This window comes from Lontra canadensis, unplaced genomic scaffold (genome assembly GCF_010015895.1).
Source record: "Lontra canadensis isolate GAN:19392208 unplaced genomic scaffold, GSC_riverotter_1.0 scaffold63, whole genome shotgun sequence".
Classification (NCBI taxonomy): domain Eukaryota; kingdom Metazoa; phylum Chordata; class Mammalia; order Carnivora; family Mustelidae; genus Lontra; species Lontra canadensis.
Genome location: NW_022631057.1, coordinates 1556222 through 1580685, shown reverse-complemented (window position 1 = coordinate 1580685; position 24464 = coordinate 1556222). Strand labels below are relative to the sequence as shown.

At 51.8% G+C, this 24464-nt stretch overlaps 1 protein-coding gene across 1 annotated transcript in view; it reads right to left on the bottom strand.

The window, feature by feature from the left end:
• LAMB3 (laminin subunit beta 3) overlaps window positions 1-23866 on the bottom strand; it is a 41155-nt gene extending 17289 nt beyond the window's left edge. Inside the window, exons 1-10 of the mRNA XM_032878116.1 lie at window positions 23748-23866; window positions 21179-21265; window positions 20786-21070; window positions 19380-19464; window positions 18407-18561; window positions 7100-7214; window positions 6493-6566; window positions 2536-2727; window positions 1172-1235; window positions 675-868 (exon numbers count right to left, since the gene is read on the bottom strand). Coding sequence (XP_032734007.1) covers window positions 675-868; window positions 1172-1235; window positions 2536-2727; window positions 6493-6566; window positions 7100-7214; window positions 18407-18561; window positions 19380-19407 — 822 coding nt within the window. The 5' untranslated portion in view covers window positions 19408-19464; window positions 20786-21070; window positions 21179-21265; window positions 23748-23866. The remainder of the gene's footprint in view (window positions 1-674; window positions 869-1171; window positions 1236-2535; window positions 2728-6492; window positions 6567-7099; window positions 7215-18406; window positions 18562-19379; window positions 19465-20785; window positions 21071-21178; window positions 21266-23747) is intronic.
• Window positions 23867-24464: the final 598 nt, after the last annotated feature.

The window sequence follows — 24464 nt, the reverse complement described above, 5'->3', positions numbered from 1 at the left end:
ATGAGCTCTCGATGTTAACTGAAGAACGAAGACCCATGCTCCAGAAAAGCGAAAAGACATCTTCCTCTGCCTCGGGGCCCAAGGTTCTCTCCTCTCTCCTGACGGTTCTTAAATTTCCTTTCCTAGCAAAAGCACCAGGGTTGCTGGTGAAGCTAGAGCTTCCCTTCCCATCGCCACCGCATCTGAGTCAGCGGCTCTGGGATAGACTTAGCAAGATGGGAGACTCTCTTCTCTCACCCAGCCCCAGACCTCGCCACTAGGTGGGACTAGAGTCCCCAAATCAGTGCCTCTCCACCCTGGCAGCGCTGAGAATACCCTGGAAGCTTTAAAAAAACAATTAAAAAAAAAAAAGGAATATCTAAGGACAGAGGCTCCCCAGGAAATTATAGCGTGTAGCCAGGACTGAGCAGCATCGCCTTAAGCTCCCCGCGAGACCCACAGATGTGCTTACAGGTGACTGAAAATCAAACCATCCCAAGCCAGACGGCAGGCTTTGGAAGAGCTACAAAACTCTGCTCTTTGAAGGAATCATTACTTAGACTCTTTTCCACGCTCACTAAAATGTTAAGGACCCACGCCTTAAATTGAGCACCCTCCCCTCTTTTATAGGGGCCCCCAGAATGTCCGCTGTGGTCTGGCTTTCTCCCTCAGCCGTTCCCGCCAGGGGCTGTCACCTGCTCTGCAGCGGAAGGGCCAGAGGAGGCTCCGGGCTGAGGGGCGCAGCGGGCGGCGTGGCCGTGGCAGAAGCAGCTGCCTAGCAGACGCAGCTGGGCCACGGCATAGTAGGCGCTGGGGGGGTAGTAGCCTCTCTGGGGCACAGGGGCCAGCCTGGTGAAGTTGACTCTCAAGTTGGTGATCTCCCCCAGCTCTGAGAGGGGGCAAACAGTGGAGGGGGAGGGGTTGGGCAAGGGAAAGTAAACAAAGGAAGTTAGATGCAAAATCAAGTCTCCTAGGGCAGGATGAATAAGGAAAGGAATTCTGATTTCACCACCCCATCTGCTCAATGGAATAAGCCAGGTGAGTATTACATCCAACCATGTGACAGAAATAAGAAAGACCAGCAAATTTCTGCGATCCAAGTTCCAACCAACCAACCGTCTCAAGTCCCAAGTTTCAAGTTTTGCTCCCTACCCTTAGTCCCACCACAAGCAGGAGGAGTAATCACACTGACCTTGCATTTTTTGACTTTGAGTGGCTGGAATCCCAGATGCTAAATCCATAATGTTTAGTTGAACCTACAGAGAAAGGGGGAGGGAAGATCTGGGGAAGAGGTAAACTTGGGATACCCCAAGCTCAGAGGAGGTCTCCCTTCCCACCAATACTCCATCCCTGTCTCAAAGATCCTTGCCTCAAAGATCCTCCTTGCCTGGAACCCTGAACAGACCATGGATGTGAGGCGTGCTGAGCACCCTGAGGGAGTGAGATGGTCACTGGGCCCTAAGTATGTGTGTGTGTGCATGTGTGCATGCACACAAGTGTAGATAAACTTCTGTCCACTGGAAAAAAGCGATATCCCAAGAATTTCCTGATTTCCTTGGGTCAGAAATAATAGTAAGATGTACAGTGTACACATGATGGTTTAGGGGAAACTAATTTTGCAAACGCCTCGGATGAATGAGAAGGCCCAGGACCCAAGGATTCATGGATGTGGTCACCACCACTCTCCAAACAACCCCGATTTCCACGATGCTTTCCCTTTTTCATAAAAACAGCTCATTCTGTGGGACTCCAGAGTCTTTATGACAGCCCTCCACAAATCGGGAAAAAGTCCTGTGTTCCGCTCTGGAGTCTAGGGAATGTGGTTAGTTAACATGATTGTGGGCTGGGCTGTAACTCAAGAGGCACCTTCCACAGGGAGCTGAGCACTGGGTGCGGGGAGAGAGCCTGAACCAGTGAAGGGAAGACAGAACCTGCAGCCTCCCTCAGGGGCTGGGGAGGGGAAAGGCAGCTAGGAAAGAATCCTACCCCAGGTGCGAGGTGTCAGGGAGACAGTTCTGAGCTGCTTCTAGAGGCAAGTTCTCTCTTTCTCGCTTGGGGCTTAAGTTCCAGTGACCCGGACCTATGGCTTGTACCTGAATTTCCCCAAGGGCCAGATGGAGGGATTAAACTGAGAAAGAGCCTTCTTATGTTCAACCCTATCCAGGTGAAATCAGAGCTCGAACTCAATTTGTGTAATTTGCTCACCTGAATCTAAACTAACCATCTCAAAGTCCTCCCACTGCAGCAGAATAGATTTTACCCTTTCCATGATGGGCCATGCCAAGGAGCTGGGGGCAGCGGCTAAGGAAGAGGGCAGGGTTGGGTGATGCAGTGCCCTCGACATGTTTTTGAAATATTCCTCCTGAGCACCAAAGGGGACAAACAGCAAATATTCTGGGAGTGGCCAGGAAGCACAGGAGACAGCAAGGCGCCCCGAGGGGCCATCTCTTCTCCAGGGGCTGGGGGACTGTGGGAGTAATGTGGTGTCAGGGACCCCCCTCCACCCCCGCCACACACACAACCATGTGCCTGTTTTTCAGAGTCCTCTCTACCTACCTTCCCCCCATCCAGGCGCCCGCTGGGCCTCTCGGGCAAGGACTGGCACCGGACATCGTGCCAGCTCTGGGGCTGGCCCTGGCGGACCCGGGGGAAGGCGGAGGTGCAGTCGGCCGCCAGGTACTGGTACACCTTCCAGGTGTTTCCGAAGTCCGAGGAGCGCTCGATCAGCATCCCAGAGGGCATGGGCCCCTGCAGAGACAAAGACCAGGTAGGGGCCTTGCGGACTGGCCGGAAGGGGCCACCAGAGAAGGGGTCACCAAAATGGGCAGGGAAATGCACAGGTGGTTCCCCCAAAAGAATCACAGTGAGGGAGGGAGAAGGGGCGTGAGAGGGGCAAGTGGGCTTCAGGGTGTCTGGGTCCAATTCTCCTGACAAACACTGGCCCCCTCTGATTTCCCCCATGGGAACCGTGGACACCAAGAGAAAGGTGATCTACACTCCACAAGAATGTGATCCTTGCTCAGCCCACCACCCAGCGGTCAGGCCAGAAAATTATCCCACAGCCAAAGGTCCGGGCCCTCCAACCCTCTCTGCCCACCTCAACTGACAGGGTTTCCTAGCTAACTGTCTGGCCCCCACGCCACACCCCCCCCAGGTCTGCATTACCTAAAGATGAAGGACAAGCCTCTCAACAAGACGCATGGGGTCCTTCCCCCCCACCGGGGGACACCACCCATGTCTGGGGCTCTCAATGCTGTCTCTATGCTGATGGCTCCCAAGTTCGGAAACCCAGCCTCCAAACAGATCCCACACCAGGCCCTGTCTCCAGCTTCACGGCCCATCCCCCTCACCTCTCTCTGGCAGGTGCCCCCCCCACCTCCCTGGTGTTCACTCTCACCTTGGTCACACCCACCTCCACACACCACATGGACGGCGTCACCCCTCTGAGAAAAAACCTAGACCAGCTTCCCACTGCTCTCCTTTCTCTAGCTTTATTGAGAGAGTATTGACATATATGTAAGTTTCAGAGGTACAGTGTGATGATTTGCCCCATGTACGTACCGCAAAATGATTATTGTCATAGTTACACATCCATCCCCTCTCGTAATCCCCATTTTGGGTGTGTGATGGTAACATGTAAGATTTCCAGTTTTCTAAGACACTGTTCAGTACAGTCCCCACGCTATACACTAGATCTCCAGGACTTATTCGTGTTACAGCTGGCAGTTCGTACCCTTTGACCAACATCTCCCCATCCCCTGCCCCTTGCCCCCCAGCCCCTGGCACCCACCCTTCTAGTCTCTGTGTGGGTTCAGTTTCTTTAGATCCCACATATAAGTGAGAACACCTGATGTTTGTCTTTCTTTGACTTCTCTTAGTGGGATACCCTCAAAGTCCACGTATGTTGTCACAAAAGCCAGGATTTCCTCCTTTTTTATAGTTGACTATCCCATTATGGACAGACGTATGGATAGGGCTTACATTTTCTTTGTCCGTTCATCTGCTGGTGGACACTTAGCTTGTTGCCATGTCTCGGGCTATTGTGAATGGTGTGACAATAAACAGGAGGGTACAGATTCCTCCTCGAGACAGGGATTTCATTTCCTTCTGACATATACCCAGGTGGAATTGTCAGATTATAGGTTTGTGGAGAAACCTCTGTATTATTTCATTATTTTCATTGGTGGCTACATCAATTTACGTTCCCACCCATAGTACGCAAGGGCTCCTTTTTCCCCACATCCTCACCAACACATACTTGTGTCTTTTGGATCGTAGCCATTCTAACAAGGATGAGGTGATAGACCCATGCAGTTTTGATTTGCATTTTTCTGATGATTAATGGTGTTGAGCATCTTTTCATCGGCCTGCTGGCCATCGGTATGCCTTCTTGGGCGAGATGTCTATTCAAATCCCCTGCCCGTTCTTGAATAAGTCTGAACTCCTGACCGGGTCCTGTGCTATGTGGGCCTGTCTCCCCAGCAAACCTCAGGCCCTTTGCACCTCCACCTTTCCAAGCCCTCAGCTGCACCATGCTCCTTCCCTCCTCAGAGACTTCATTCAGGTTGTTTCTTCTGCCTGGAATGCTCTTCCCCCTTGTGGGCTCCTTCTCATTTTCTGTTCTCAGCTTAAATGTCGCCTCCTCCCAAGATTTTTCATACATATCTAGCACACATTCTTCTGCCCACACTCTGCCCACCTTACCCCATCCCAGCATTTTGTTTGTTTCCTTCACAAATGTCACCACAATTTGCAATCATCTGGCTTGCTGCTTCTGATTCCTCTCCCCCTAGACCAGGATTTCCCAGCCTTTGGCTCTGTTAATATTTGGAGCTGGCTAATTCCTGTGGGGCCGTCCCAATCATCACAGGACAATTAGTAGCAACCCTGACCTCTACACAGGAGATGTCAATAGCATACCCATAGTTGTGACAACAAAGAATATTTCCAGAAATTGCCAAATACCCTGTTTGAGAGCCACTATAGTAAATCACAGGTCCCCCTGTCTGTCTTGCTCCAGGTGCACCCCAACATCTGGCACACACGAGGCACTCAGTCATACATTGAATGAAGGCACGAAGCTTTAGTCCACTTCCCTCCTCCCCATTTATGTCTGTAAACTCATCTCTCACCAGCCTGCAGCTTTCCACGTCCCTACTTCTCACCACCATATACACATTTCCCCCTCCAGACCCTATATATGCATTCCTTTGACCAAGCCCACCCCCCTACCATTACATACCTTCTTGCCTCTTGCTTCTCCCCTCCAGGTCTTCCCTCTTTATGGGTTGTTCTCTTTTTGCCAAGAATGAACTTCACCCTTTGCCTGACTATCAGTGTCCTACAAAGGCTCGCCTTTTCCTGGGCATTCTGCGACTCCCCCCGCCAAAGACAGACCAAGTTGGACACCCCTCTGTGTTCCCAGCACCATTTCCTACAATATCAGAGCACCTGTCATACCTCCTCATCAGTCCTGTCTTCCCAATATAAACTAGAGCAATGTGAGAACCATGACTTAGCTTTGTTCATCTTTCCACCACTGGCATTTGTCCCCCGACCTAACATACAACCAGTGCTCAGTGTATGCGTAGCAAGAACGGACAAGTAAATGAATGAGTGAGTAATGCACATGCAGTGTAACTAACAATATCCATCCAGACGAATGCTGCCCTTCAAAGGTGTCCCCTTTAGACATGGCATTTATTCAAGTGATACTGCCATTTCTCAAAATACTTTTGACCTTTTCTTGAAGAGAGGATCTCAGCGCTAACTTTCGGAGCCAAGGAAGAAATCAGATCCTATTGCTTTTTATGCACAGCTCATTTTAGCTCCTGAAAATGATATCACCCTTCGTGCTCACCCAATCTTATTAACTGAGCTTGATCCTTAAAGATTTGACTATTTCTGGAGAAAGAATAAAATCAAATTTCCTCAAAAAAGAAGGGGGGGGTGCTATGACAAATGAACAAACATGTTCCCTCCCAAAGGAGTATCTCAGGAGGTTGGTCTAAAAGCAGAATCCGAAAGTTACTCTGAGACGTGACAGCAGTGAATGGCCCACCAAGGGTGCTGCTCCCAAAGCACATCTTTCACAAGGATGGGCCAGTCACTGGCTGTTTGTTAAACTCGATCTCATCAGCAAAAGCATTAAACATACCAAGAATATATGTATACAACTGCGTGATAACTGACCAGGCCCAGTGGAACTCGTACTTAGCAGAGCTGAGCGGATCAGATAGGCTGAGGATGGAGGATACGGAGAGAGAACAGATCCATAACCACGGCATGGCCAGGACAGGGGGCCTGGAGGTGCCACTGTGCTCCCAGCAGTGGGCCTCTTCTGTCACCTCGACCCAGACTCAGGGTTAAGCGTCCCCGCAGCCTGGAGAAGTGGAGCCCACCTCCTCATCACCCAAGCCTGGGGATACAAGGACACTGTGCTCTCCCTAAGCCCAAGCCCACATGCCCCAGGGTCCCCCCTCTCCTACCCACTCCCATCCCCGGGAAGCAAACCTTAAAATCCATCATGATGTCTTGAAGCTGGAACCTCCTGTCCAGGTCCAACTGCAGAGAGACAGGGTTCACATCTGGAAGGACCAAAAGTAGAAACTTTAGACCAGAGAAATTCTACCTTCCCAGCCCAAAAAAGGCTCTGGACTCTACTAGCTCTGGGAAGTCAGAAATGCTAACATCCATCCTCTGGTTTCCCTCTCAAGAGGAGTGGTACCAACGTGCTTCTCCCTGTATTTCCTGCTCAAGATCCCACCTGTCCTTGGCCAAATTTCCTTCCCATCATCTCTTGATGACCCTAACACACTAAAGGATTTCAACGTGTCTGTTCTACAAGCTCAACTCCTACAACAAGCTCACTGCAACTGAGTGGGGGGAAATAAAGGCATTCTTCACTCTTCTTACCTTTTCCTCAACTTCTAGCAAATTCTTCTACCTACAACATCTGAGAGACCTCAAATATAGAGGCAGAAGGTCTGTCAACCACACATGTCCTACCACCATAAGAAATGTTTGGGACACCCAAAAGGGCTCCCGGGTACCCCCCAACCACCTCCCACATTGTGGGACCTCCCACAAGTTTAGGCCCCTGGAGGTGGCCAGAGCTCACCATTCTGTGACTGCCACCAGCGCATGGGGCCAGAGGACGAAACCACATTCTCCACTCGGTGACCGTTGTAATTATGAGGCAACCTAGAGTCACACTTGCAGCATTTCATCTGCCACTGTGGGAGAGGGAGTCGACAGAGTCTTGTAAGAGGGGTCCAGACAGGAATCCCCCCTGCATCCTGAGAGCCTAGAACTTCCCCTATGTGAAAATCCTACCCCCAGGGATCCACAGGTTTCATTCACACCATTGGAAGGATTAGCATCTTAAAACAAGGCTACTGGTCATCTTTGAATATAATTCTTTTGTGTCCCTCCTAACATATAGATAAGTGAATAATGAATAGGCATTATTGTCAGGAAAGAGGTGTTGGGTGGCAGAAAAACATTGGTACCGAACATTGCCTCAAAGAGAAACTTGAGGGGTGCCTGGGCCTGGGTGGCTCAGTCAGTTAAGAATCTGACTCTTGGGGGTGCCTGGGTGGTTCAGTGGGTTAAAACCTCTGCCTTCAGCTCAGGTCATGATCTCAGGGTCCTTGGATCGAGCCCCGCATCGGGCTCTCTGCTCAGCAGAGAGTCTGCTTCCCTTCCTCTCTCTCTGCCTGCCTCTCTGCCTACCTGTGATCTCTGTCTGTCAAATAAATCAATAAATTCTTTAAAAAAAAAAAAAAAAGAATCTGACCCTTGGTTTTGGCTCAGGTCATGATCTCAGGGTTGGGGGATCAAGCCCCAAATCAGGCTCCACACTCAGCACAGAGTCTGCTTGGTAGTCTCTCTCTCCCTCTCCTTCTGCCCCTCCCCTTGCTTGCTTTCGCTCTCTAAACAAACAAACAAATAAATGAATAAACAAAATCTTTTAAAAAAGAGAAACCTGAAAAGGGTATCAAGAGCCAAAAGAAGAAAAGATGAGGAACTCACTTTAATTTAGCATCTGCTATGTGCTAGGTAAATGTTAGAGAGCTTTGTATCTCATCTCACCTCATCCTGGTCACTCCAGGGTAAACTGAGCTTTTGAGCATCAAGGAGATGGGGCACAGAAAAAAAAAGACAAGGGAATTTGGGGTTCCAGTTCTAGCTCTGTGTTACCCCATTTTCTAGGCTCAGTTTTCTCCTCTGTAGATTAGGTGGAGGTTGGACTAGAGTCATTCATTCAAACATACAACAAATATTTGTGGAGTGTGTCTATGTGCCAGGCCCTGCTCTGGGCTCCGGAGTTATAACAGAGAACAAAATAAAGACCCTGCCCTTAGGGAGTCAACATTACAGTAACATCTGGATGATCTCAAAGGCCTCCCAGCACCAATATCTGGGACTTGAGGACGCTTCCCAGGTTTGGCATTCCCTACCCACAGGAAAGAATCTGAGGGTCCTCCACCAAATGAAGCTTTGTGGTTAAGGGGTCCCAAGGCCAGGAATGCATAGGACAGAGGAAATCTACAGCCCTGAGGCTGATAGCAAGAGCTCCTTCATGAAGATCAAGGCCAGGGTAGGCAGCTGAAAAGGAAACAACCTCAATGGGGAGCTCCCCACAAAACCACAGCTCCCCTGCCCATGCCCTGGAGTGAGACAAGAGACAGAACTGAACCCCATGGTCCCCACACCAGGCAGAGATCCCCAAGCAAAAGAACAGTGCCTGAGTACATGGCCCTTGTTCTCTTAGTTTGTATGTGTTGTGCCCACACCCCCCACAGGGACGGCATGACCTTGTCTCAGCTCCCCCATGCAACACAAACAAATTCTGTTTTCTCTGAGTTACCATGCTACCAGATCTTGTGCCCAAAGTAAAGAACACTGTTCAGAGGGCTCCACAGTCCCCCGCAAGTAGAAGCCTGGACAAGAACCTCACTGGCCCCCGGCTCCTTCAGGGTGGGGACAACTGTACTCCAAATACCCAAGCCTCTGCCTCCCTCTAAGGCCTCTACTCACCAGAACCAGGGGAGAGCTCGGCCTCTCCAAGGCCTTCCAGCTCCTGAACCTCTGCCCTGTCCCGGGAAGGTGATAAGCTAGTAAGGCTAATGTCTTAGAAAGGGTAGTGTCTGCGGAACTGATTAACAGACAGGTTTGTCCCAAAGGGATTGAGTTGGTATGCTGAGCCTGAGCCTGGGGTGATGGAAACTCCTTGCCCAACACCCATCGTGCCTCTCCACAGCTGACAAAGCTTGGGGCAGTGCAGAAGCAGGAGCAGAATCCAGAGTCCTGGCCATTCGAGCCTCTGCTTCCCACCCCACTTTCCAGCTTTCACCTCCAAAATAAGAGAATCGTCACCCTTCCTGCTGCTTGGAGATTTCCTCATCAGGTCCAAAAGTGCTTTATTAAACAATAATTGTATGATATTTAATGTTCAAATAATGGCCAGCACACGTGCCCTGTAAGGAACACTCGCTTCCTCCCTTCCCTTCCACTGTCTCTCCCTCCCCTTCACTCTCCCTCTCTCTGCCTCTCCCTCCCTGCTCACTGCCCCTCCCACCCTGCTCATCCATTCTTTGCCCTGCTACATTTTTATTCACAGTACATATCTCCACTTGAAATACCATGCGATTATTGTCTATGTATTTGCTTATATTATCTGTTTTCTGTCTGCCACAAAAGTATACTCCACGACGGCTTCCTTTCCTGTATCTTCAGTGCTTAGAAAAGTCCCTTGCACAGAGTAGGCCCTTAATACTTATTGAATGAATAGCAAATTCAGTAAGTGCTAACATTTTAATTATCCCTAGACTTTCTCTTCCTGCAGTCAGGGAGTTTAAAAGGAGGGATTGGGGAGGGAGGTAACAAAACAGCAACATGACAGGACAGAGAGCCCATTATGGGCCAGGTACTGCTCTAGGAATTTGAATATGAAAACCTATTTAAGTCTCACAACAGCCCCATGTGGTAAGGAATATTATTCCCATTTTATATATGTGAACTCAAATCAAAAAGATGGGGCTCAAAAGGTTAGTGACTCTTCTACTGACTGACAGCCATGTCAGCCCCAGCACCAACCAACACGAGAGAGGGTCCCTTACCACCTCCGCCTTCTCTCTCCCTCTCCCTCCGTGTCATCCTCTCACTTCTGCTAGGAAACCAGGTGGGTGCACAGATATCACAGGAAGCACGGTAAAGGGTGACAATGTCTGTGTCACTCAAAGGGCTTGGCCTGACCCCGCTGCTGACCATGGGGGAGCCTGAGGTGGAGAGAGCACGTTGGGAAAAAAAGCTGGCTTCTCAGGCTGACCCAGCTCAGTTAACACAGAAACTGTGGATGTGTCAGTGCTGGAATAAATACCTGAGCACATAAAATAATCCTTTCTGGGCAAGAGAAGCCTTTTGCTGGAATCTGACTCTCCTCCAGAATCCTATTTTGGTCCCTGGCAGGGAGCGTCCCCTTCTCCCCACTCTGCACAGCCTCTCGGGGGCAAACTTTTCCACTGCCAGCCTCTGTATGCACTCAGCACATGTCCCGCCGAGAGACAAGGGCCAGCTGCCTTCCGGCCGCCTGTCACCAGAGCTCTCTCCCCAGCTCTGCTGGGACCTGATCCCGGCCTGTTCCCTGGCCAAGACCGCGCCAGAAACAAGGCTCTTTCTTTCCTTGGGCCTGGGGCACCGGACCTAGAACGCCTCAACCTGGAACTGGAAATGACCTTGATGGTCCCCAAAGGATGAAATATTATGTAACTATTAAAAAGACTGCTCACAGAAAGCCTTTCATTACTTGGGGAAAATGCTGACATTCTAGTATTTTATGAAGAACAAAGAAAGGCTGGGCATAAACATGTATCTGTCATGTTCTCAAATACGTAAATTGAAAGGAACAGAAAGTGTTTGGAAGGAAACACCCCAAAAGATTAGGTTGAACCATATGAAATGATTGCTATTCAGCCAATCTGACCTACAATAATGACCGCCACAGCAGCTGACCCTAATATCTCTGGGTAATAGGATGACAGGGAGCTTTTTTTCCTTATTCTTTAATAATATTCAACTTTAATACCATGGATATATACTCGCTTTTATACTCAGGAAAACAGACATTATTATAAAGAAAAGAAAACTAAAAAATGTCCATATGGGCTTTTCACCCTGCCTCTGGCTCAGGCTTCCCAGTGAGCCCAGGGGTGCCCCGCACCCGCCCCACCTTCCTTCCACGTGTGCAGGCACTGATGGACGATCAGATGCCCTCGTGGGCTTAAAACCTACGTGCTGCTTATCATAGAAACACAGCTGAAGGAGGGATTTACTGCCATCCTTAGAGACAGGCTGAGCCCACAGGCTGGGGACAGGTATTTTAAGTGGCTCTGCTTGTCAGCCAGCCAGCTGGCTGGAGACCTGAAGCAGAGAGGCTTACGGCAGGCGCCCACGGGAAGACAAGCTGCTAACTTTCTCTTTCCCTCTGGGCCTCAGTTTCCCTTTCTATTTATTCTCATTTGCCTGCGTGAGGATGTGTATCAATGCGTGTGCGGGACTCTCCACACGAGGCTCTTCCCCTCCCGCGGGCTTCGTGCCTCTGTCCTTCCCAGAGGTGGAAGCCCTCGGCGGCGGCGGCCCCCGTCTCTGGGGTCCACTGGCCAACAGTGCTCCCGGCCATGCTACCTCAGAGACGTGGCCTTATTATCAATTCAGCCTGTCAGGCCTCCAGCCAGTTTGGCTCCTACTTGCTCTCCATCTGGAAAGGCTGGGCCTCTTCCCTTATCCTGGAGCCTTCTAGAAGCTCAGCAGTCTGGCCGAAAGACAAACCCTCCCAGAGAGCTGGGGGAGGGCAAAGAAGAGAGCAAGAGCGAGCAGGAACCTGAATCACAGTGGAAATCAGTGGGAAAAGGTAGGTAAATGTGAATCGAAGCTCTGTGCCTTTGTAGAACACGGAGCTAACTCGAAGGGGAAGTGGAAACAGCCTCTGGTTTTCACGGCCCAGTTCCCTCCCATGAGCAAGCCAGAGACTGTGTCTATCTAAGGAGATAGCATCAGGGTCATGGCCGCCAGCCAGGGCCTAAAGAAAGGAAGCCAGGACCAAAACAAAAAAAAAAAAAAAAGAAAAATAAAATCCAGCTGCCTGCAAGAAAATGCATCCTCTCCACTTCAGCTTCCTCACTGGTAATATGCAGGCGTGGAATAAGATAATGAAGTTCCTTCTTGCTCTAACACGCTATTCGAATTCTCCCCTACTCCAGCTTATGGGCTCAGAAGTTTAAAACACTCCAAACAAGAATGCAAAGGAAGGAAGAAAAAAAACCAAAAGAACATTACCCAGATGCCGTACTGGAAAAATGCGCCTCTCAGCTAAGTGAGCAGAAGAAGGAGCCCTTACGGCCCTGGCCCTCGGTCAGCAAGACCTCCACTGGCCCCCACTGGGATTCATAAGCCTCAGCCCTTCTAGGTCAGTGGATATTGGTGGCAAAGGTCAAAAGTCGGGTTCCACTGGGGTGCTGAGGAGGAAAGCCCCAGGGCTATCAGGCACTTTCAACTTCATCTTCTCTCTTGTCATGAAGTGACACGTTCACCAAAGCCTTCGCTCCGTGCTGCCCTCTTCCATCCAAACTAAGCTCAGGAGGCTGACTCTGAAGCTGGTCAGAGACAATGGGCACCACGCACCCAGAAATGACACTGCACCAGGCTCTCTCCTGGGCACTGTGCATACATTATCTCACTGCCTCCTCCCCAAATCTCTGAGGTCAGTATTTTCCATTAAAATATGCATATACTCATTTGACAGATAGGAAAGCAAGTCTTAGAGAAGTTAAGAAACATGTCCAAGTCCATAAAGCTGGGAAGAGACAAAGCAGGGATTTCTGTCCCAGGATGTCTGCACCTAAACCTTCTTGGCTGGTTCTAATTCAAAGGACACAGAGGTCACTTGGCAGCCCCTGGCAGAGACCAGAGCCAGTTATCAGGATGCTCCCTCCCTTCTTCCCTGACAAGGACAGCCTCCACCCCAGCCTGGACCTCTCCAGAAACAGAGATATTTCCCTAGACCTGAGTGCAGAGAATTGCTTTGCTTGTCTGGACCTCTGCAGGCTCTGCCAGTGACAATGGTTCCTACAGCTCCCGAGGACAAAGAAGCAAAGAAGGTCTGCAAAATGTTGCCAGGACTTCTGGAGACCTGAACCCTAAAAGCAATGGGCCAGCAAAGTTTGAGGCCACTTGGGTCTGTCTAGGCCTTCCCATACAGCTTTCCCCCCTCTTCGATCCTTTTAGCCCCATGAGCTGTATCCTCCAGCCCATAACAGCCAGGGCCCAAGACTCTCACATGCCACCAACCCAAGTTTTGCTTCCTTTTGATGGTAACACTTTCCCCCAATGTCCCTCTCCATATCCTTCTATCCCTCAAAACTTACCCATCTTGGCCTTTACTTTCTTGGAACCCTTCACAAAAGCCACAGCTAGTTTTCTTTCTTTAAGATTTTATTTATTTATTTATTTAACAGAGAGAGAAAGAGAGAGAGAGAGAGAGAGAGATCACAAGCAGGCAGAAAGGCAGGCAGAGAGAGAGGAGGGGAAGCAGGCCCCTTGCTGAACAGAGAGCCCAATGCAGGGCTCGATCCCAGGACCCTGGGACCATGACCTGAGCCAAAGGCAGAGGCTTAATCCACTGAGCCATCCAGGCTCCCCAACACAGCTAGTTTTCTGATAAGCAAACCCTGGCTGAGATATAGTGGTCTATGATAGATTGATATGGTGTCTTTCTCAAGAGTGTTTGTATTTCAAACAAAGAACACAACAATGTTTCATCCAAAAGAGTGGCCCGCCAATGGCAGGAGCTTTGGAAGTTTCAGAACTGCTGAGAAATTCTGGGGAAACAGGGGGACAGACAATTTAGTCAGAGATAGTCTCAAAGTACAAAGACATAAGGAGATCACACATCCTCTGCCTCCGTATTAGCCCTGCCAAAGGTCCAGAAAACAGATAACCATCGAACAAAGAAAGACAGTGGTTGTTGGGGGATGTACATGTGGGTGCACTGACATGCGTGTGTGTGTCTGTCTATCTGTCTCTGTGTGTGTGTGTTGGGGTGGAGGGCATAGCAACTGGCTACTGCTCCTCAGCTTGTTTCCAAGAGATAAAAATGACAGCTGTTGGATTTACACAGCTAATTAACCTGAGGAATGCACTGTGTAAAACTATTATTAAGACAGCTGGGTAATTAAGTTTTCCCCCAGAAAGGGAGGGAGTGGGTGATAAATAAAGCACTTAGGGGAGCAAACACAACATTGGAGGACACATTGTCAGAAGCAGAAATCAGGACTGGAAAGCTTCCGGGCAAAACGCACTGCTTCTTGGGGAGCCTGAAGCAGCCCAGAGATGACCGGAAGGGCACAGCTCAGCCCCTGCCAGTGGAGAAGCCCCTGCCTGACAGAGATCATGCTGAACCCATGGGGTCACGCACAACCCAGCCATCTCTGAGAGGCAGGAAGAGATGCGAGAACTGAGCAAACACAAGGGCCCACTAACCCAACTCCTTCATTTCATACATGGAGACACGGTGGTCTAGAGAGAACCCAGGAGCTAGCAAGGTCACATCCCTCATCTAAGGGTCAGACCAGGATCAGACCCAGAGAGTCCCCACCCCCAGGCAGGACAACCTCACTGACCGGGATTGCCTCCAGATTCTCCAACAGTCCACTGCAGACCAGACTTGCAGCAGCCACCTTGAGAGCAGAGTGGGCTGGCCCAAGGATGGGTTGATTTCGATAAGTGTGCAAGTGCGTGTCCTAATCAGGGGAGAAATGCTCAGGAGTGTGATTCACAGATGGGGTGGTCTCTACAAGCAGACACCGGTGCCAGGAGGTGGCTGTGTGGGGGGGGGGGGGGGTACGTTCAGCGTCTTGCATGGTCACTCTGCTCATTCTTTTACACGCTCCTCACAATGACTCACTAGGCTGGGTGCTGTTATGACTCAGTTTTCAAATAAGAAGCCAACACTGAGAGAAAATACAGAAGAGGACGAGGCCAAGAGGGCAACACAGACATGCCTCAAGCTCTAGGGAACAGTGAGTCTACCCAGATGTTAGTTAGGGACTAAAGGAAGGAGAACAAGGAGACAGGGCCATTTTGGTAAAGAACAGCTTGGGCCCAAGCTTGGATAGTTAAAGGGCAGTCAAGGCAGGCAGTCCTAAAAAGGGCAAAGTTGGGGGTGGGGTATCCCAAGGCAAAGCTGACCAAGTCCTACATCATTGCAAGGGTTGCAACCTGGACCCCAAAACCACAGAAGCAAGTCCTCGAGGCTGATAGGACTTAGCCACTGAGACCAAATCAGGCAGAGGAGATAGCAAGTGAACAGGAGCCACACTCTGACACCGGGAGCTGGGAGAGACAATTTTGGAACTGGAAGGAGTCCCCATGGCTCCTGCAACTCCCATTCCACTGAGTCCTTCTGGGGTTAAGAGCGGAGGAATGAGCGGTGCAGAATGTCCAAGAGTTGTAAATCTCTGGTGCACTTGCATTCGCACCACGTACGTGGGCAGACGGCAGGTGCAGGATGAAGTCGTGCTTGGCTCAGTGCTCACCATGTCACAGAAATAGAACAGAGGCACTAACCAGAAGCTTCAACTTAAAGAAGGTGTGTACATGGGGCCAGGAGCTGGTAGGAAGGGGTGAGGGGAGACGAGAGAGGGGCAGGCACCAGGAATGTAGTTCTGCCTCATGCCTCATCTCTGCCTGGGGCTCCCCGCTACACCCACCCTCTGTCTCTAACTCCGCGGAAAACTCCACACCTGTGTTTCCATCAGAAGTATGGGGGGGGCGCCTGGGTGGCTCAGTGGGTTAAGCCGCTGCCTTCGGCTCAGGTCATGATCTCAGGGTCCTGGGATGGAGTCCCGCATCAGGCTCCCTGCTCAGCAGGGAGTCTGCTTCCCTCTCTCTCTCTGCCTGCTTCTCTGTCTACTTGTGATCTCTCTCTGTCAAATAAAAAAAAAAAAACTTTAAAAAAAAAAAAAAAAGAAGAAGTATGGGGTTCCTGGCACACACCCAAACCCTCCCAAAGGCACACAGAGGTAACAAGCACCCCCACAGGAAGCAGTGTGCAAATTAATTGAGATAATTTCTGTGAAACTCTTGAGTATGAGGCCTGGGACACATAACATGTGCCTAATAAATTCTAGCTGCTATGCCTATCATTTGAGAACAGAATACATTAAACTCAAAAACTGAAACTGGAAGCCAGCAGAGTTAAAATATTGATTCCCAATTGTCATCACACAGCCACCACTGCAGCCTGCGAGGGTGTAGCCCTGCGTCTTGGGGGTGTGTCTTCCTTGCTGTCAACCAATAGCCTCTAGGAAGTAGAAAGGGAAAAGAGGGAGAAAGGGCAAAGGAACAAGGGAGAGGTGGAAGGTGGGGGGCTCTCAGCAGTCGGCTCATTCCCAGAGAAACCTGAGGCCAAGAGCAAACCTTCAGACCCTTTCATCGGACACTCATGGAAGAGGAAGTTAAGGTTTAAAGAGGGGGACTGTGTTGCCCAAGATCACATGCATTCAAGATGCCCCACCTTCTACTCTCAAGAAGAGGCTGCCTGGCTTTCTTCCCCCTCATAGAAAAGAGGGGGAAAAGCCAATGTGTCCCAAGTTTCAGAGCAGCCAGAATAGCTGGGATGTCTCCATCCCCAGGGTTGCAAAAGTCTAGCCTTCTCTTTTGCAAGCACCGTTCTGTCCTCAGGGGGCTGCTTACAAGCAAGGAAGGGAGGCGGTGGGCTGCGGCCTCTGACAGAGGCAGAGGGCAGGCCAAGGTGAAGTCAAAAGGCCAAAGCTTTGGGGAAAGAGGCTGTCCAAACAGAGCAGGGCCTGAGGGGACATCCCAGCACTGGAGCTCTGAATCTCTCCTGCTTCCCCTCCCAGTAGGCAGGTCCGCTCAAGGAAGGAAATCAGCAGAAGCCTCCCTGCAAGGTTTAGACATGGCTCAGTGGCACCAGATGTAGGGCATGTGTGGGAAGGGAGCAATGAACACCAGTCCGTTGCCTAGAAAGCTCAATACGGTCACGTCCCCTGATGCCTGTGGAGAAATCTGGGTCCACAGGGAGGCCTGGCCTAACACTGGCCATCTGACCCAACACTGTCAGACTGGCTTTCCCACATCCAGCTGGGTGAGAGGCAGGAACCACAGCCATCTCTGCTCTGCACCTCCGAAGCCACTACTCAGCTCCGTCTTTGGCTATTACAAGTAGCCAAAGAACACTGGACTAGAAGGGCAGTGGGGCCCAGCGGCAGTAGCCGATGCCACCTCCATTGTCCCAAAGACAAAGACAGTTTGAAAAGAGGACCACGGAGGACCCAAATCTCCTTCATGCAGTCAGTCTCTCTTACTCCCCTTTTTTTTCTGTATTTCTCTCTTTCTTTCTTTTTCTGAAAAGACTAGACAACTTGGGGAACATGCCTCCCTCACACATTCCTTTGTTCAAACCTTTGGTTTCAGGGCAGAAAAATGGCCAAATGAGACATGCGGTTGGAAAACAAGTTAACACTAAGTGGTTTCAACTTTGGTAAACACAAGGCACCAAGAATGACCCCCACCTTGTTGAAGAGAAAAGAAAGGAAGTCAATGTTCCTCCAAAATAGGTCCAGAGGCGTGTAGAAGAAAAATCACAACAGCTCTTTGAAGAACTCAATTGCCTAAACAGGGAATGTTAACTGACCTAGGTCAAAGTGTTTAGGTTTCTGGATTGTTCAGCTCAAGTTCTTACTTATCAGCTGAGTCACTGAACCCCCTCGCTGGCCTCATCACTTCCACATCTATCTTGTTGATTTATGTCCTCTAACCACAGTTGGGCTGTTTCCCACTTGCCCAAGGGGACCAACGAGGCTGAGAGGTAAGTAAGTTGGCTCTTCATACTCCAGCCAACAATCAAATATTCTGCCACTAACTCTGTCTACACTCACTTCCCAACACTGGCCAAAGAGATGGTAGCCAACAGTGACCATGGCACCACTCAGTTCATCTCATGGCAAGAACACAACCCAGTGCACCCATCCCACCACCTGTGCTCTGTCAGCCTTGACTTCGTCCCCCACAGACAACACGCCAGCTCTCAGTTCTAAAAGATCAACATTCATCTGATTGTCTGTTCCCAAGACTTGAAAAACCATCCTGCCCATACCCAAGGACTGAGGAAAGACTCCAGCTTTATCGAGCCATTCAGCTGATTCTGAAGATGTTTTCTCTCACCCAGTGAAGGAGAAAATATTTTGGAGGCAGAGATCTGGCCTTGGGCTTTTCTTGCACTCTCCACAGCACATGGAGCTGTGGCTATCCCAAACACACTTCAGGCATTCTGTGAACAAAGGGCGCCCTCACCCCACCCCACCTCATCTTCTCCAGCCCTGGAGGCCATGGTGCTAGGACCTACCTCGCCATACTGGGTGCAGTAGGTCTCAGGTTTGGTCAGTCCGCAGGTGGATGAAGCTCGGAGAAACCGGGTTCTTCCAATGAGCAGGTCCCCAACAGGTGGATAGCAGGCCCCACGGGAGCAGGTTTGCTGGGCACACAGGAGGCCGGGCCAGACTGAAATCACAGGGGTGCTGGGGAATAGCCTAGCGAGAGGAGGGCCCCCCAGGCCACCCTAGTATCCCCCGCAGGGAAGCATAAATCAGCAAATCAGCAAGCCTAGACCCTTTCCCTAATGCTCCCACCCAGTGGTGGCTCTAAGGACTGGAATCCTGATGCTGTTTGGTTTAAAAAAAAAAAAGAAGCTGATGTCATGTTCAGTAACCTGTAATTTAAAAAGGAAAGGAGGAGAAGCACTGGCTACCGGAACCCCTGGATGATCCTGAAATGTGGCCTCCATATGTGGCTTTGAGGATCATGTCCCAGGCCCATGCTCGGCCACTGGGACACATGCCTCTGTCCCTTCACCTGCAGCCACCTTGGTCAGCGGCCAGAGCGGGGCTGGCTGCTCACCACTCGTGCACCACTGGGAGATGCTGGCACTCCTGCTGCTCCTTTACCCGCCAAGGGAACCCAGCCACACTTTGTGAATACCCAGGGACAGTCCCCTGTAAAACCCAGCCGTGATGGCTCTGGAACCCACAAGAGAGTGAAAGGCTGGGCAATCAGCTATGCAGGGCACCTGGGGAACCACAGCCACCCTCACACAGGAGTAAGAAGATACTTGGGAGCCTCTCAAGAGAGGCCATCATCTTTCCCAAAGGCCCAAAGAGCGGGGAAACGCCACGGGGGCCCCAGGAGACAAGTGTTCCAAACTGAAGGATGACGGGGTGACCAAGGGATGATACCCACACTTTGGTATACTCTCCTTCCCCACGTAGCTGTCCCCTCCTTGCCACACAACAGGGCCTGGAAGGATGGGAAGGGAGACTTACCAAAGCACAAGAGAAGCAGTGGCCTCATCTTCAGCCAACAGGGGACTCCCCTCAGAGGACCTCACCCGGGACACAGCAAAGCAGCCTGGATAAAACAATACAAACGCTAAGGGACATCAACCCCCTTTACTTAGGGCCTTGACCTAGGATACTTATAAGCAGCAGGTTCATTTGTCACCAAAAGCTTGCAAAATACCAGAGCCCTGGACCCCTGTACCCTAGGAAAATGCCATCCCCTCCCAGACTTCATCTTCCCCCATGGAGATGGAAGGGAAAGAGGCTTTGGCCCTCTCTGGCCCATACATTTGCAAGGACAATGTGGGGAGCAGAAAAGGGCTGGGCCCTTTGCAGGAGAGGAGCTATTAAGATGTCCAAGGACTTGTTGCTCCCCCCGCCCCCAGAATTGGCCTTTCTCAGGCCTGCAGGCCCAAAGGTGAGTGGGTCAGAGTGGCTGAGGGCCTGGAGGCAAAGCCTCCTGGCCACTGGCATGGTCTCCAGTACCACCCGGGGCCTCCCTGAGTGGGGAGGCTCTGGTGACAACTCAGAGCTAAGCAGGCCGCTGGGACACAATGGGGAGAAAGATGAGACTGGCAGAATTTAAGAAGAGAGTGAAGATTTCGTCGGAACTGGAAGCATCTCAAAATGTCTCCCATTATGGCCTGGGGCTGTGCAGACCTGGGATTCTGGAAGCTGAGTCTGGATACTAGACTGCGGAGGCAGGCCCCACCCCTGCGCTGCAGGGCCCACCCCTGCGCTCCTCTGACTCGGGGGCCCACCTCTGACTCGGTTAGGACGCATGCTCTGCTCCAGAGAAAGCCACAGAGCCCTCTGGCTGAGGGGGGGTGCGGGGGGGGGGTGCAGGAGCAGAAGCAGAGAGGGAGCTGGGGCCCTCCCGGCATCTACATTCCACAGGCTAGTGCCTGGAAATCATGCCTTCCAAACCTCCTGGAAGAATCATGGGCCCGGGGAAGAGACAGGTGGCTGAGGTTGCACAGCTAATCTTGGCCCAGGAGGAAGACCCACTTTTTGGTTTTCATCCTGTGCTATCTCTGCACTCCTGCCCCCAGGCTGCAATCCCGCACAACCAGGTACCGGGTGGCCCTGGGAAGAGCTCTAGCCCGGCCAGCCCACACTTTCCCACTTCTCTTTGTGCTCAGCCCAGATCTGGAGCTGCTTCCTCCCCAGTCACTGAAACACTTGCCAGAAGTGAAAAAGCAACCCAAACAATGGCAGACATTTAACCTAGCCTTTGCAGGTGAGTGCGCCTGCTCAGGGCCCTCCCGGAGGAGGAAGGAATCAGGAACGAATCGAATCGGGCCCCTGCAGCCAGGCCCCAGACACCCCAGACGCAGACAGCCCTGCTCCCGCACCTGGCCCCCACCGCGCAGGGGAAGGCCGCCCCCTACCTTGCTCCGTTCTGCTGCTCTTCGTTCTCCAAGTAGGCTCTAAGAGCACCCCTTGAATGTGGGGTCTCTTCTCCTGGCTCCCAGTTTTTAAAGAAAGGCCTCACCTCTGGAGACTCCCCGGCTGGGCGTCACCCACTGCAGGGCGAGTCTCAGGAATCCAGCGTCTGGCACGCCCATGTGCCGTCACTGCACCCCCGCCCGCCGCCCCCCAGGACAGGACTGGGCAGGTGGGTCCATCTCAGAGGCCTCACAGCAAGCTCATCAGTCCCAGCGGCCTGTGGGTGCCTGCGGGGGTGGGCAGAGGTGGGGGTAGGGGTAAAGGGAGCCACTGCAAACTGAAAGCCCCAGGCATTGAATGTCAGTGACTCCCAGGGGCCAGGGAAGGGCACCCACTTTTGCCACAGGCACTGCACTTGGCATTTCCCCAAGGCCCACAGGGGTCAGCTTCGTCCTATGTCCTGGGCAGTCCTGGACAGAAGACTAAGCAGAGGACACAAAGCTCATATGTAGGCTGTTACTGCCCAGACCTGTCACTGGGCTGCTCCAGACCTGTCACTGGGCTGCAAAGTCTTGGAAAGCACCAGACCCCCTCCCGAGGCAAGACTAAAAAAGTGGAAAATCCCTGCTTTGGGGGAATTTGCAGGAGCTTTAGGTTCATTGGGAAGGGGTCAAAGCCCAACTCACTCAAGGAAAGCTTAAGAGGAATAAACAGGAGTAAACTCTAAATGTCTCCCCTCCAGATCCCTCCACAGGTTGGCAGGGAGCCCTGGGACAGGTAACTACCTGTGAGTCATGCCCCCAGCTTCCTAAGGGCTGGTCTCCCAGCCCCGCCCTCGCCGGGCAGGAATGCTAGCCCAGAGGGCCAGAAAACAGACCTGACCTGAAGCATAACCAGACCAACTTCCTCTGCCCACCCCCACCAGGCCTGAAAACACAGCTCCCTATGTGGGGCTCTCGGGGCACAGCTGCCTGAGGGCCACCGGCCAGGGCGGCAACAGGCCTAGAACAAGAGGCTGGTCTCAGAGGACACTCGTCCCCAGGTTAGGATCAGGGGGCTTTTAGAGAGAGGTTGGAAGGTCCCCCAGTCCCTGTCTTGGCCCTGCAGAGCAGAAGAGCCTGCATGGCATGGTTTTAAAACACCACTGCCTCCAAGTTTCTATTTAAGGGAGACTCTTAACTACCCAGTCCAGGCTTCAGTGGCTCCCAAGCAGAAAGTTCTCTACGGTTTGAGGGTTAAGTCCAAGAAATGGGTTGAGAACCCTTAAGAGGAAAATGGAGGATTTTTGCGGATTCAACTGGGCATTTCTAATCCTTAGGTTCTAATTTAGTCCCCTAAGTTTGGATGGGCAGAGGAAGTAGTGTAATTAGCAAATGGGCATTAAGTTGTTTATATGCAGAAAGGACAAGCCACTAAATGTTAGTGTCTAGACCCCCTGTAAGAATTCCAACAAAATCTGGCTGAACTTGGCCAGCCCCAATCAGCATGAGCAGCTTTCCTTCATCCGCCAGCCGCTGCAACGAGACCCCAGAGAGACCTCCATCACAGCCTCCAGAGAAAGAGCACTGCTGCCAAACCCACCCCCAACCCCGGGGTTCTGAGCCCACCAGTCTGGTTTATTTCTCTCCACGTCTCCAGCTCCCTGAACTCAAGGTTTCCAGGAAGCCTTCCCCCTCCTGGAACGGCCCCCTCCCCAGCCCACTACCAGGAAAGAGGATGTGACAAAGAACTCATTAATAGTTAACCAGCAGAAGGAGCAGGTGTGGCGATCCCAGATCCACAGACCAGGCGGGGCCTGGTGTGTGGTGGGCCGCACACTGACTGGCTGGAGCCTTTCAAATCCCCCTCCTTCTCCTCTCTCAGGAGGCCAGGAGCCCAGGTAAATAAGCCTGTAGTGTCTCAGACTTCACAGGCCAAGGCAGATCCCAGCAGGGGTCTGGCTTCACAGAGGAAAATGGCAATTGCTGTGTCTGGGCCTCACACACACACACCCTGGGCCCAATCCGGGACAGTGACAGCAGACCCCAAGGCTAGCCCAGTCAGCCCCCTTCTGCAGGGACACTGAGCACTGCCCAGGAGGGGAGGGAGAGATCTAGACACATCCCACACCCCCCAGGGATGGCATGGCCCCAGACACAGGCTTTGAACCTCAGAACCTAATTTGTTCAGAGACAAGAAGCCTAAAACAGAGCCGGAGGCTGGGTTAGGACCCGACCAGGGCTAAAGGGCAGGTGGGGGCACCACGACAGTGCCCACCCCCCACTCTGGTCCTTCCCATCACCCCATTGTGGAGCCCTCAGCCTCAGTGTCACCACCACCAGCCCCCAGACCTGGCTCATCAGAACTTGTGCTCAGGGAAGTGGCTAGTCAAGTTATCCTTGACTCCTGCTTCTCTCGCACCCCCTCATGCTACAGGAAATGTTAGTTCTCTTCCCAAGGCAGCTTCCACCCTCTGGACCTAAGTCTCTCTTCCCCGGACCTCTGCAACAGCCTCCAACTGGTCTCCAGCAGACCCCACACAATAGGTCATATCTTTCCCCTGCTTGGAACCCTGCACATGCTCCCCGTTACTGTCAGGGTCAATGCCAGAGCCCTCGGAGAGAGTCCGTGAGGCCCTGTATGACCCAAGTACCCCCATTACTTCTCTGTCTCTGCCCCTTGCTCCCTTCACCCCAGAGGCACAACCTCCAAATCACCGGGCTGCTTCTGTCCTCGGGCTTTGGCCCCAGATACCTCAGTACACTGTATCCCTGGACCCGGAGTGGGCCTGGGCATCTGCTTCTGCCAGGCTAACTATCTTACCTCTTCCAAGTCTTTGTCCAAATGCTACTTTCTCAATGACTCTGACCCACTTCCCTGCCAGATCCCACTCCCAACTCTACCTACCCTCATTCTGGGTAGGCTGGATCTTTTTTGCTGTTGTTTGCAACACGTAACCACCTGTAAACCAACTGTATAACTTACCTATTTATCCTGTTTACTTTCTGACTCCTCCCTCCAGAATCTAACGCCCAAGAAGGTAGAGACTCTTGTCCATTTTGTTCACTACTGTTTTCCAAGGCTGGGAGTAGCGCTGGGCACATAGCAGGTGCTCCCGCTTCATGCAGCAAAGAGGTTCACACTGCGGGGTAAATAACTGAGGTAGTTTTAGGAATCCCCATGCACTGCGGGGGGATCTTGTGTTCTCATAGGAGACGGGCTGGGCGTCCCGTCCCCAGAACGGGTGGCTGAGAGCGGCATTTCCAGCAGCAGCCAGCCACAGAGAGGGGTCGTTTTGGGAGACACCTACCCTCGGATTACAGCCACCATGCTGCTAGATGCAGAATTCCATACACTTCTCAGTCATTCCTGGCAACCCGTGACAGGGTGTGGGAGCGGCATCAGGAGCTCCTGTCTCCATCATCCATCTGCCCATTTGCTGGGGAGATCAGCCAAGATCTGATCAGTGAGATCAAGGGGTAGAGAACAAGGAAAGGAGGGAAGGGGAGAGGAACAGAGAGGAGAGTTTAAGGAGGCCAGGAGAGCCAGGTCCAGGCTAGACCGCAGGTGCTGGAGGAAGGGGCACCAGGTGACTCAGGCCCAGGCACCACCTGCATACTGTGAGTCATGCCTGAGTCCGCGTCTGTGGGACAGGGTAGGCTCCAGGAACATCCCCGGGAATTCGCCACCTGACTCAAGCTG